Genomic DNA, 12,810 nt, shown 5'->3' with positions numbered 1-12,810 from the left:
TACATCAGATCCTTCTCAGAGCATCTTGCCCATATTACCAGGGCAAGAACATTTGGTGAAATGTTAAAGAGAGAGCTAAAACACCTCTAAAAGATACAGTTCTCGATTTTCTCCATGAAGGTCTCTTTTTCTTCAGCGGTGTTGAGGATTGGAGATGGCTGGTGAGGTATTTCAGCTCGGTGCTCAGCACACCTGGACTGTACACACTTCATTCAAGTCAGAGTGTAACCCACACCAGCCACTGTTTCCTAGCACCTGGCTGGGGAGATGAAGCTGCAAAAGCTCTCCTAAGTGCCCTGCACAGCAGGAAGCCCGCAGCAGGCCTGCATGGCAGGGCAGAGATGCTTTAAGAGAGTGGGGGTTACAAAGCGTCCTGGCACTCTCTCACCCTCCCAGGGCTATGCACGGCATCTAGAATTTGTTTCAGAGAAGTCATAGCCTCCTGCTACATGTCACCATACCCTCAGCACACTGGGGAGGTGCCCCTGATAAAAGATTTCCAGCAATCTCTGAGACCTGGACTAGATAACTTCAAATTAATTGAAGACGTATTGTGCCCATGATGTTCACAAGTAGTTAACAAATGCTAGATTTCTGCAAAAACCTAGTTGTTTGGTTTGATTTTAGATAGTATCTGTAAAGAGTTTGGCCTGAAATGAAACAGCCAGGACTGTATTTTTGCGTGCGTAAAACTGGTATTTGTTTACTTTGATGCCTTTAGATTCATACATCACTAATCAACGGGAGACCCAGCGCTGATGATCTTTCCCCCAAGTTGTTGGAATTTACTTCTGCACGATACATCCGTCTGCGCTTACAACGCATTCGAACCCTCAATGCAGATCTGATGACCCTCAGCCACCGGGACCTGAAGGACCTCGATCCTATCGTGACAAGACGAGTAAGTCCATGGTAGGGCTCCTGACCATTGTGAAGTTTACCTGCTTTAAAAGAAATACACTCTTTTTGGTTGGCCTTTTCCTCCTAGGTTGGCCTTTTTCTTATTTTATTGAGGGTCATTATATATGCTTTGTTAAAATTCCACCTTTAAACCAGGTGATTTACACATATTAATTTTTGTGTATTAAATTAACTGTTTATGGGATAAATCCTACTTGGTCATGAGATAATATATTTTTTATATAGTGCTATATTCGATTTAACAATTTTTTAAGGGTTTTCAGTAGTGTGTGTTTTTTTAAAATATATTTTTATTGATTTCAGAGAGGAAAGGGGAGGACGAGAGAGACAGAAACATCAATGATGAGAGAGAATCATTGATCAGCTGCCTCCTGCACACCCGCTCCTGGGGGTTGAGCCCCGCAATCCAGGCATGGGCCCTTGACTGGAACCCAACCCGACACTCTTCAGTCTGCAGGGTCTATTCACTGAGCCAAACTAGCTAGGGCAGTAGTGTGACTTTTGAATGACTACCTTGGTTTAAGATTCAACCAAGTTGAGAAATTCTCTTAAACTTCTTTGGTTTCTGTTGATGAGTTAATTGAACATTATATATTTTATTTTTTAAAATTATTTATTTATTTATTTTTTATTTTATTGATTTTTTACAGAGAGGAAGGGAGAGGGATAGAAAGTTAGAAACATTGATGAGAGAGAAACATCAATCAGCTGCCTCCTGCACACTCCCTACTGGGGATGTGCCCGCAACCAAGGTACATGCCCTTGACCGGAATCGAACCTGGGACTCTTGAGTCCACAGGCTGATGCTCTATCCACTGAGCCAAACCGATTAGGGCAGATCATTATACATTTTAATGCACGCAAAAATTCTTTGTGCATGATGTATTTTAAAATATATGTCTAATTATCTTCAGATTATCAATAACAACTGGGATATTTGTTGGAATACTGCCTTTTACTTTTCAGTGCAATTAATGGGTTTTAATTTTTGTTTGAAACTTTTTTCCTTAGTATTACTATTCAATAAAAGACATTTCTGTTGGAGGAATGTGTATTTGTTATGGCCATGCCAGTAGCTGCCCATGGGATGAAACTACAAAGGTGAGTTCCAGTATTTCATTTTGCTTAAACATCAAAGTAGAAGTTATAGCTGTAATGTTTGCATTGTGCTTTTTTATTCAAGGCAAATGCTGAAGGTATAAAAGGGTTTTTTGATAATTTAATTGGTTTCATGTTTTGTTGTTGTTAGGTCACCATAAACTTTCAATTTTTTCAACAATTTTATTTTGCTTTCTTTGAAGAATATACTTCTAATTAATACTATTTTGTCATAAAATATACATAACATAGAATTTACCATTTTAATCAATTAAAACTGTACCATTCAGTGACCTTATGAAATTTGAAGCTCTTCTCTCTGAAAGAGGCAAGCAAAAAGCATGTGCAGTTATAAATTATGTTTATATTATTTTAAAAGGAGGATTCCCCTCCTCCCGTAGTCTCCCTTTTCCAATTTTTGTGGTACTAAAATCAAGATAAAGTTGATATATTTTAGCTAATACTCAGTAAATAAGATGACATCTCTCTTCTTATTTTAAACTTGCATGAAGTCACTTCTGATTTCTTTTCCAATCATTGTATTAATTTAACTCAAATAGGATTATTCTCTTATTGATGCTGAAAATATGTAGATGAACCTCAAGAAACTTATTAATAGGAGATTTCGAACCCTTAAAGTCAATGTCTCTTTTTTGAAAAACTTTTGTTAATTAACCCATATTTTAGTTTTGCTTTATTCCTCTTCACTTTCTCCTTATAACCCACTCATGTATGTATATTTTGCTCTTAAATATAAAGTTTGCTTTGGTATAGTCATCTATCCTCAATTCTAAAGTCTTGCTATGTATTTGACTGTGAGACACTTCTTTTAAAATAAATTTAAGAAAAATATACAGGTAAGTTTTCAGGTGCCATTTTGTATCCCTGTTGTCTAGAAACTACGGTGTCAATGTGAGCATAACACCTGTGGGGAGAGCTGCAGCAGGTGTTGTCCTGGGTACCACCAGCAGCCCTGGAGGCCTGGGACCATTTCTTCGGGTAACATGTGTGAAGGTAAGGCCTCTGAGAACTGGAAAAATATAAACATTTTTCTCTTCTTAGTGTGCTGAAGTTTATGGCGACTTAACAATATTTGTAATGAATACATAATTTCCTTTTAGGTAATTAAGTAGTTCCCAAATCTGCAGGTTACTTTTATAAAATTTAGACTATTTGCCAAAACTGGTTTGGCTCAGTGGATAGAGCGTCGGCCTGCGGACTGAAAGGTCCCAGGTTCGATTCCGGTAAAGGGCATGTACCTGGGTTGCGGGCATATCCCCAGTAGGAGATGTGCAGGAGGCAGCTGATCGATGTTTCTCTCTCATCGATGTTTCTAACTCTCTATCTCTCTCCCTTCCTCTCTGTAAAAAATCAATAAAATATATTTTTAAAAAAATTTAGACTATTTATTGAAACCTGAATTTATGTTTATGGATTTGTTATTTTATCTAAGATTCTCCTTCCCAGAGATGAGCGTATCCTTTATTAATTTGGATTTAATTTTTAAATAGGCAATATAGTCATAAGATTCCAACACCTAACAATATATAAAAGTAGATATTAAAAGCATTACTTTCTATCTCCATCCTTTCTACTTTTTATTATTTCCTAGTATGTTATTCCTGAAAGTTTTATGCAAACAAAGCATATATTGATATATTCTTGCACCTCACACAGTTTATACACAGAACCTGATATACTATGAGTGCCATTCAATGCATTGCTTTTATTCTTAACAATAGATCTTGAATGAGAATCTTTCCATGTTGCAATATGAAATGCTAGGTATTTTTTAATTTAATTTTTAAAAATTTATTATTTTTAATTTTTTCCATCTGTTTTTAAAAACAGCACTGAATTCCATTGTATATGGATGTAATATAATTAAAACAGCTATCGTGGGTATTTTGATTATTACCAGTCTTTTGTTAACATAAGCAATGGTGCAATGGTTACCCCTGTATATGTCATTGAGAAATGTGAAAGGATTTCTGCAAGATATAATCCCAGGAGATAGATTGATGGGTCAAACGACAGTGCACATTTATAATTATGGTAGCTATTTCTAATTGCTATGCATAAGATTGCCCATATGCTATCAAAAATATTTATTCTGTAGTTTTCAGTTAATTTATAGTCATAGAAACTTATATAGGAATATATAAGTTATATATATATATATAGGAATATATATATAGGAATATATATATATATGCTAAAATATTCTTCTAGAATGTAATTGCCACAATAAAGCGAAAGACTGCTACTATGATGAAAGTGTTGCAAATCAGAAGAAAAGTTTGAATATTGCTGGACAGTACAAAGGAGGAGGGGTCTGCATAAATTGCCTGCAGAATACCATGGGAATCAATTGTGAAACCTGTATCGATGGATATTACAGACCACACAAGGTAAGATTTTTTTTCCATAGCTGAGCTTCACTGTCTTCTTAAAGTGGAAAGGAGACTTCCCCAAGTGTCAGCATCAGTCTTGGAGACTCATTTCCTTTTGTAATATTTCTTTTATACTCAGTAGTGTTTTTCAGATACAGATTTCCTACTCTATCAGTCCTGTTTATTTGCTCAGATTAGGATGTCCACTTATTGTTCTTCAACTTGAATTTGGTGACCCCTTGGCAATGTAATCTCAGAGTTTTATAATACTGTCAATGCAAAGAGTCAGCCAGTAACTAAAGCAGCTGTACCAGTATCTTGCTCATAGGAAGTGCCCAGTTGATCCTCAATTGACTTGAAATGTAGTTGTCTCATGAATCCCTGTGGTGGTCTGGTCATAGGTGACCTGATGCACATGTAAGTGATGCTTATCTATGACTCTGAGAGTCAGCAGGGGGCGGGGGAGGGCAGTGGGTTGTAGTGATAAAGGGAAAGGATGGCACTGCTAATGAATCCAGCTGCTGTCACCATCAAAAAGCTGATTGGGCTTTCTAGCTTGAGTTCACCTTATCTTCCTGAGACCTGCACGTCTTGGATACACAAATCATTGTGCTAGTCATATCCTGGATAAAAAATTGATACTTTGTCATTGATATTATTGTTGATATTATTGCTATTATTTATAGTAAAATAATCCAGGACAACCCCTACCTTTCAGGTGTCTCCGTACGAGGACAACCCTTGCCATCCCTGTGACTGTGACCCTTTGGGGTCTCTCAGTTCTGTCTGTATTAAGGATGATCTCCATTCCGACTTACACAGAGGTAAGTTGTGCTTGTAATTGATTTCTTTTTTCTTTCTTTTCTTTTCTTTTTGTGTGTGTGTGTGTATGTGTGTGTGTGTTTGTGGAAGATTTATACATAGTGAAACTGTAACTGGACAACAAAAGGGTACAGGCTGCCTGTCACTACTTCAGCCAATTAAGCAGAGACAGGGTTGAATCATATATGAGCATTTATTCCAATAATGCTTGCATTACGGGAGAGCAGCAGGTCATCCACACAAATCTGCTCTGCACCCCACCATAAGCCAGCTGCTTATTTGGATAGCAGGACAAAGATTATGTGGGAAAGTAGGAATTGCAGGCATGGGAAAGTAGGCACAAGTCATGCGGGCTTGGGGGAGGGGGGAAGTTGCAGTTGCAGGAGGGTGGGTGCCTCCGGGCACCCTGTGACCAGATTACAGGTAATAGGGGCAGGGGGTTGTAAAGAGCAGGTGCCTCCTGGACTAAATTGTTTCGGCCATGAGGTCGTAAATCTTTCCATACTGATAGGCAGTTCTCGGAAGGAGGATGGACTGCATTCCATGTGAGCTCCCCTGTCCCAGGGAGTACAACTCTCAGTGAGGTTAAAATGTGCTTTCTCTAATCAGAGCAGAGCCATCATGGTTAACAGAGCATGATTAATATTTCTTATAATTATAATTAGTTTCCAATATTCTATTTCTTCCCCTAAAAGAACTATTACTGTTGTGTAGTAATTTGGTGATATGATTTCCTATTGATTCTTTTGTTCACCAAATATTTATCAAGTACCTAATGTGTGTCAGGCAGTTTTCTAGGACCTAGGAACACATACTTGAACAAGATGATCAAGGTTGCTGCTCACAGGCAAACTCTATACAAACACGTCCATTTGTAGTACAATGCCAGGCAAGGTTAAAGGTTAAGGGCCACAGGAATAAAGCAAATTCAGGATCATGATTGAACTGAGATAGAGTGTGAAGATGGCAATACTGAGGTGATGAAATGCCATTTGAGAGGTTAATTGGGCATTTGATGAAAGAAGAAATAAGGCTTATTTAAAGTCATATGTGGAACACAGTAAATAGCAATCACTTGATTTAGCTTTTGGAAGACACAGGAATGTTGCTATACACCTCCTCTCACAAAGCAAGCAAATCCTCCAGTTAACTCTGTAAGTGTCAGTGTTCTTTTTGTTTCAAAAAACTGGCCAGTGGGCATGGAAATACCTGTCTCCCAAATAGATTGCATCTGTTCAAAGACTTCTGTGACCCCATCAAAGTCTTGGTCACTAGCAGGTAAAGTGGATAATGACCTGCAGGAAGGGAAGTGCCAACTGTGGGGCCTGCTGCCAATGTGGAGGGTCCATTACCCATTTGTATTGATTCTTAACTGCCCTGTTAATGAGAGGATGATGATGATAATGACATTTACCCTTGACTGGGTTCACTTAAAATAGATATATATCATTTTAGCTTTCAACCATACAGATAGAAATCATTTCACCCATTTTACAGTCAAGGAAACAGTCTCAGAGCAGTTAAGAAACTTGGCTGAGGGTACAGAACCAGAAAGTTTCAAGGCTGGCATTCAAAGCAAAGCGTGCTCATTGCCCTTGACTTTCTGCCTCTGTGCTTAAGAAACAAACAATCTCCCAAACCCTCAAACTTTATACTGTGATGTAATTCATTGCTATACAATAGAGTATACCTATTTCATATGTATAATGTTTTTTAGCATATTCATGGGTGCAGATATCACCACAATCCAATATTGGTGCATTTTTACCACCCCGTAAAAAAACCCTTACCCATCCCTATTTCCCTCCACCCTTCCTCCTGGCCCTAGGCAACCACTGGCCTACTTTCTCTCTATAGATTTGTTTATTCTGAACATTTCATATACATAGAACCATATAATATATGTTATTTTTGTGACTGGCTTCTTTCACTTAGCAAATGTTTTTGAGGTTCATCCATGTTGTAGCATGAATCAGCCCTCCAATCCTTTGTATTGCTGAATGATAGATATTCTATTGTATGTATATTGCACATTTTGTATATCCATTCATCAGTTGAACATTTAGGTTGTTTAGACTTTCTGGCAGTTATGAATAATGCTGCTTCAAACATTGGCTCACAGTGTTTCAGTGGATGTATGTTTCTATTTTTCTTGGGCAAATGCATAGGAGTGGAATTGCTGGATCATATGGTAACTATATGCTTGACATTTTAAAAATATATATTTTTATTGATTTTATAGAGGAAGGGAGAAGGAGAGAGATAAAAACATCAATGATGAGAGAGAATCATTGATTGGCTGCCTCCTGTACTTCCCTGTCTCCCACTGGGGATCGAGCCCGCAACCTGGCCATGTGTCCTGACTGGGAATCGAACCGTGACCTTCTGGTTCATAGGTCGATGCTCAACCACTGAGCCATGCTGGGAGGGCTATGCTTAACATTTTTTAAAATGCCCAAATGGTTTTCCAAAGTTGCTGTACCCTTTTACATTCCCAGCAGCCTCCGTGCTTTCATCTCTGTTTTCTTTCTTTAAACCAGGGGTTGACAAACTGTGTCCATGGAGCATATCTGACAGTGCCTGTTTTTGTAAATAAACTTTTATAGGAAGAGAGCTCGGCCCATCTGTGTACAAATTATCTATAGCTGCTTTCAAGCAAAAATGGCAGAGCTGAGTACAACAGATCTGGCCAAAAAGCCTAAACTATTTACTCTCTGGCCTTGTACAGATACAGTTTGCTGACGCTGCTTTAAACATCTTTTCCCTGCCTGTTGGGTCATTGCCACTCTTTTCTTCCAGGGACATGGCCAGGTCAATGTCCATGCAAGGAAGGCTACACAGGAGCAAAATGTGATCGCTGCCAATTTGGCTACAAGGGTTACCCAGCCTGTGTCCGCTGTGACTGCAGTCCAGCTGGCAGCGTGAACGAGGACCCGTGCTCAGAGCCTTGTGCCTGCAAGGTACGTGGAGTTAAAGCTGCCCCTGAGTTTTCTTTGAGGTTTCTAGGAAAAGGAAAACATTCCATTGGCTCAGGTGGTCAGCTCCTGAGCAAAGCAGCAAGGTCTAGGCAGAACTCCCCACTTTCTTCACACCTTCCTGAGAAGTGGGACGGTATGTTGGCCACAGGGTATGTCCTTGGACTTAGATGGGCACCTGGGTTTCTTTTTTGCTGCCTCTGGGCAATGGCCGTATATAGTCCAGAGAAATTTCTGTTACTTCCTCGGTGAAACCAAATATTGCATTTCTTAGGCCTTGACTATTACTTCTTATATGACATTATTTTTCAGTTTTATGTTTGGAGGAGAACCAGGAAAACACTAAATTTCTAAGAATATTCATTAAAGGCAGGTGGCTGGGAGGCATATTATTTGGCAATCTGATATCAATAAACATATCCCCTATAATTCTATGGATTTTCAATTATAATTTATGTGCTTATTTCCATGTAAGCTGAGTCTTAGGCACATGTGTCATATGACTGAAATAATCTTGAGCATTTGTAAATAAGATAAACAGTCACATAGCCAAGTAACATTAAAATATTTGAAAAATCAGCAAAGCTAGAAGATTAAAAAATAATAATACAAAAGTGCCACTTATATACAGGATATCCAAAAAAGTACACACAGCTTATGATATCTCAATTTTGAAAATTAAATGTACTTTAATAAACACTGCCTTTATAATTATTCAAAGTGTGTGTATACAGTTTTGGGGACACCTTATATAATGATCTTGCTCTAAGAGCCTTAGCCTCATTCTTGACTGCAAAATCAAATGACAGGTATTTCAAAATATCTGTTCTGGAAATATTGACATCATCAGGCTTCACATTACTCTAAGCATGTTTTTATTTACATCTTTTCTGAATCATCAAACACCTCTTTTTAATACTATGTTAATGTGATTTTTATTCTGTCTACCTACTGGTTTCAAAAGCTAATCTTTTACTCTGACTTGCAGGAAAATGTTGAAGGGAAAAATTGTGATCGCTGCAGGCCAGGATTTTATAACTTGAAGGAAAGAAACCCCCAGGGCTGCTCTGCGTGTTTCTGCTTTGGCGTTTCCGACGTCTGTGATAGTCTTTCCTGGCCCGTCACTCAGGTGCGGGCACCGTCCAGGAAGTGGGACTTAATAAGTGTACCCCCCTGCCCTGCCCCAGTGGCTCAGGTGGTAGGAGCGTCGTCCCATGCATCAAAAAGGTTGCGGTTCTATTCCCTGTCAGAGCACATACCTAGGTTGCGAGTTCCATCCTCAGTCGGGACATATATGGGAGGAATCAATTGATGTTTCTCTCTCTCTCTCTCTGAAACAAATAAACATATAATCGGGTGAGGATAAAAAAAAGTGTCCCTCAAATGAGCTCTCTAGAAGTTGTGTTATGAAGCCACCGGGCTGATTTTCCCCTATAATGCCTCTCTCCTTCATTTGGAGCGACAACGGGCATGAATCAAAGACAGCCTACTACTGCAGTGCTGCTACAGTGTCTTCCTAGTTATGTGTTTGTCCCCACATACATGTCCCTATTCAAGACAATAGGATATTAAGGTATTGTAGAATGCATTGTGTTTAATTTTTTTCTTTGGGGAAATGCATTCAGTTGTGGGATCGGATTTCCCCCTCCCTCCCCTCACCCTCCCCTTCCCCCCTCCCCCGCACACACTGGTCTCAGTCCAGGAAGCACAGAGCATGGGGACGTGCAGAATTTTCCAGCTCAAAGAAGCTGGAGAGGGTGGGAACAGCAGCAGGTGGCACAGGGTTGATGAGGGCAGGCAAAGGATCCCCAGTTGTTTTGGGAACGAGTTCTGGAGGGATGAGTTCAAGGGGGAGTACCAACTTGTGACTAGCAGGAAACAGTGTGATGGCAGGCAGGAGGTTAGGAAGGAGCTGCAGGGGAGAACTTACCCATGGTAACCACCTCTCCTCCCCGTGCCCATCTCAGGAGACCTGTACTCAGCATCAGGTGGGGGTGGGGGTGCTATTCACTGAATCCCCTTTCCCTCCTTCCCTTACCTGCCATCAGGATGGTGAGGAATGGGGCGGTTGGGAGGAGGGAGGAAAAACTTCTAGCAATCCCTGAGAATGGAAGTGAATTCCTATGTGTGATCACTTGTCATCTCTATGTAGGTAACAAGTTGGGAGGATGGGATCTGAAGGCTATTTTTAGACACTTTTCGGCATTTGGCTAAAAAGCAGGGGGCAACAGCAAAGGAGAAGTTATGGTTAGCAAAGACAATTTATCCAATGCATTTATTCAGTTCTTTGCTATTTTTTAATCTAAAAATATATATATGTCATCTTTACAACTTTGCTCACCTATCTGCTTGCACTTGATCTGGATTTGGGGGACCTGTGGCTCCTACTCAGGTTTTCTGGCTCTTGGGCAAGTAAAAGGGTCACAGGTCCTGAACTTCTATGGGCCCCATGTGTTAAACTGCATCCCTACTTAAACGTTCCAGGTCTCTTCATGTGGACATACTAGCTCTAGCCTGGGCTAAATCTAAGGCGACTTCTACTTCAAATTCTAAAATTCTTGGATCCTTTTTTTAAGGTGAAAGACATGTCTGGTTGGCTGATCACCGACTTGATCAGTCCACGTAAGATTCCATCTCAGCAGGACGCTCTGGGCGGGCGTCATCAGATCAGCATCAACAACACCGCGGTCATGCAGCGGCTGACTTCCAAGTATTACTGGGCGGCCCCGCAGGCCTACCTCGGAAATAAGGTAATTCTCATGGTAGCGTCTTAGACAAAGATCTCAGAGCACATTAAGAAATCACTTGTATTGGCATTTTAAGTCAACTTATTGGTCACTTGAGTGTTTGACAGAAAATTATACAGCGTTTACCTACACCTGACTCGCAGGGCCTTTTTTTATCCTTGTTTGACTTTTTGTTATGGGAACTTTGTTCTTCCTGGCCCGTCATAGACAGTCTGTTGTGTGAAGTCTTGTCCCTTCTCCCAAGACTGATCTGCTGTCCTCTGGGTCCCTGGGTCTTGTGGGCCCCCGTGAAGTGCAGTCACGTTCCTATTTGTTAGTCAGTTGTGTGCTTCTTTGAGTCTGACATGTAGAAGACTCTTGGAAAGGCTGTGCATGGGGCTATTGCTATGCCCCCTGGTTTCATGATCATGGTGACAGTTGCTCACATGTAAGAGCAGGTAGAATCCTTTCCATTTTAAGAAAATACTAAAGGGGATTCTACAAAGTGGAAAGTTGGTTAATATGATTTCACTTTTCCTTTCAGTGACTTTGGCCCATTCCCCCCAATTATAACACTGTTCTGCAGATTCTGATTAATCTGAAGGTATAGTCCATGGAATCTCTCTCAGTAACTGGAGTGCTCTGCTCCCCTTTCCCATGAGTTTGGTGTGTTTTAATGTAATGGTATGTTTGCATAGCAGTGTAGGTCATGTAGCTTGGGAAATTTCTAGTTAACTTGATGACTATATTTTTATTTTATAGATTGTTTTATATATGTTTATATAGTGTTTATTTTTGAAAATGATTATTTTCCCATCAAATTATAATCATAGAAGATGTTTTCTATTTATAGTATGAGTATATCATCAAAGGTCATAGTTTTTTATTTTGTGGGGGTTTTCTTGGCTTGTTCTTTGTCTCTTCAGATCGCCTCTCCAATTTTATGGTATAAATATTGGATTCTGAACATTACATTGTTATAACATACCTGGCAAAAATAAAATCTGTATTTTACATCAAAGGATATTGATCAGGAAGAAAAATCCTCTAGTTCTTTCTTTAGCTGATCAAACAGGTTTCTTATTATTCTTCTAAAGGCAGGGCAATGAGATAAAAATGTTGAGATTATGGTTGTGGATCAAACTCTCCACCACCCTAGAGTATTTAAGTGAGATAAATCTATTATATGACTAGCAGACATTTATAATGTTTACCTTGGGACCTCTACAAAGGAGTACATTTTTCTTCGATGCATTTAGAAATGTCCTGCATTTTGGTAATGTCCATTAAACAAAACATTCGTGTGTTATGCTTTCTTTTCACTGCCTTTAATGTGAACTTCCTTATATATCATGGCCCCTCAACCTTAAAGCCTGGTTGTTTCCAGATGGCTCCTAACAACCACTTCCCCTAGCTGAGGGGCTACGGTCATGCACCCCTCCACCCCCACTTGGTGTTCACTCTCACCTAAACATTCCAGCTGACTGCATTCGGTGGATTCCTGAAGTACACGGTGTCTTATGATGTTCCAGTGGAGACAGTGGACAGCGCCCTCATGTCTCATGCTGATGTCATCATTAAGGTAATTGCTTTTCCATTGCTTGGCTACAGAGCTGAAGAGCTTAGGGGGGTGACAGTTGTATGACACAAAGTGGCTGAGCGAGGCCACAGTAGCAAGGAGCTCATGGCCAGGTGGCCATTTAGCAGTGGTTTGCCTCCTCTGGATACCAGGAGACTGAGTGTGAGAATTCTGTCTTTGGGCCTATTTCTGGAATTGCCTCAGGGCAGCACCTGTCACTCCTCCCTTGATCCCTACAGCTGACCGCCTTGTCACATTTTAAAGGGAGATGAGTTTTGTTCCGACGTGGACCTACC

The 12,810-nt window shown here is 40.0% G+C and overlaps 1 protein-coding gene across 1 annotated transcript in view; it reads left to right on the top strand.

The window, feature by feature from the left end:
* Positions 1-12,810, top strand: part of LAMA1 (laminin subunit alpha 1) — a 150,049-nt gene that overhangs the window by 51,511 nt on the left and 85,728 nt on the right. Inside the window, exons 5-13 of the mRNA XM_059704929.1 lie at positions 722-901; positions 1,933-2,022; positions 2,916-3,033; positions 4,252-4,430; positions 5,131-5,236; positions 8,034-8,194; positions 9,198-9,338; positions 10,786-10,959; positions 12,416-12,517. Of these exons, the coding sequence (XP_059560912.1) occupies positions 722-901; positions 1,933-2,022; positions 2,916-3,033; positions 4,252-4,430; positions 5,131-5,236; positions 8,034-8,194; positions 9,198-9,338; positions 10,786-10,959; positions 12,416-12,517 (1,251 nt within the window). The remainder of the gene's footprint in view (positions 1-721; positions 902-1,932; positions 2,023-2,915; positions 3,034-4,251; positions 4,431-5,130; positions 5,237-8,033; positions 8,195-9,197; positions 9,339-10,785; positions 10,960-12,415; positions 12,518-12,810) is intronic.

This window comes from Myotis daubentonii, chromosome 8, assembly GCF_963259705.1.
Source record: "Myotis daubentonii chromosome 8, mMyoDau2.1, whole genome shotgun sequence".
In the NCBI taxonomy this organism is placed as follows: Eukaryota; Metazoa; Chordata; class Mammalia; order Chiroptera; family Vespertilionidae; genus Myotis; species Myotis daubentonii.
The sequence above is the reverse complement of the archived record's forward strand: the minus strand, read 5'-3'. Positions and strand labels throughout refer to the sequence as shown.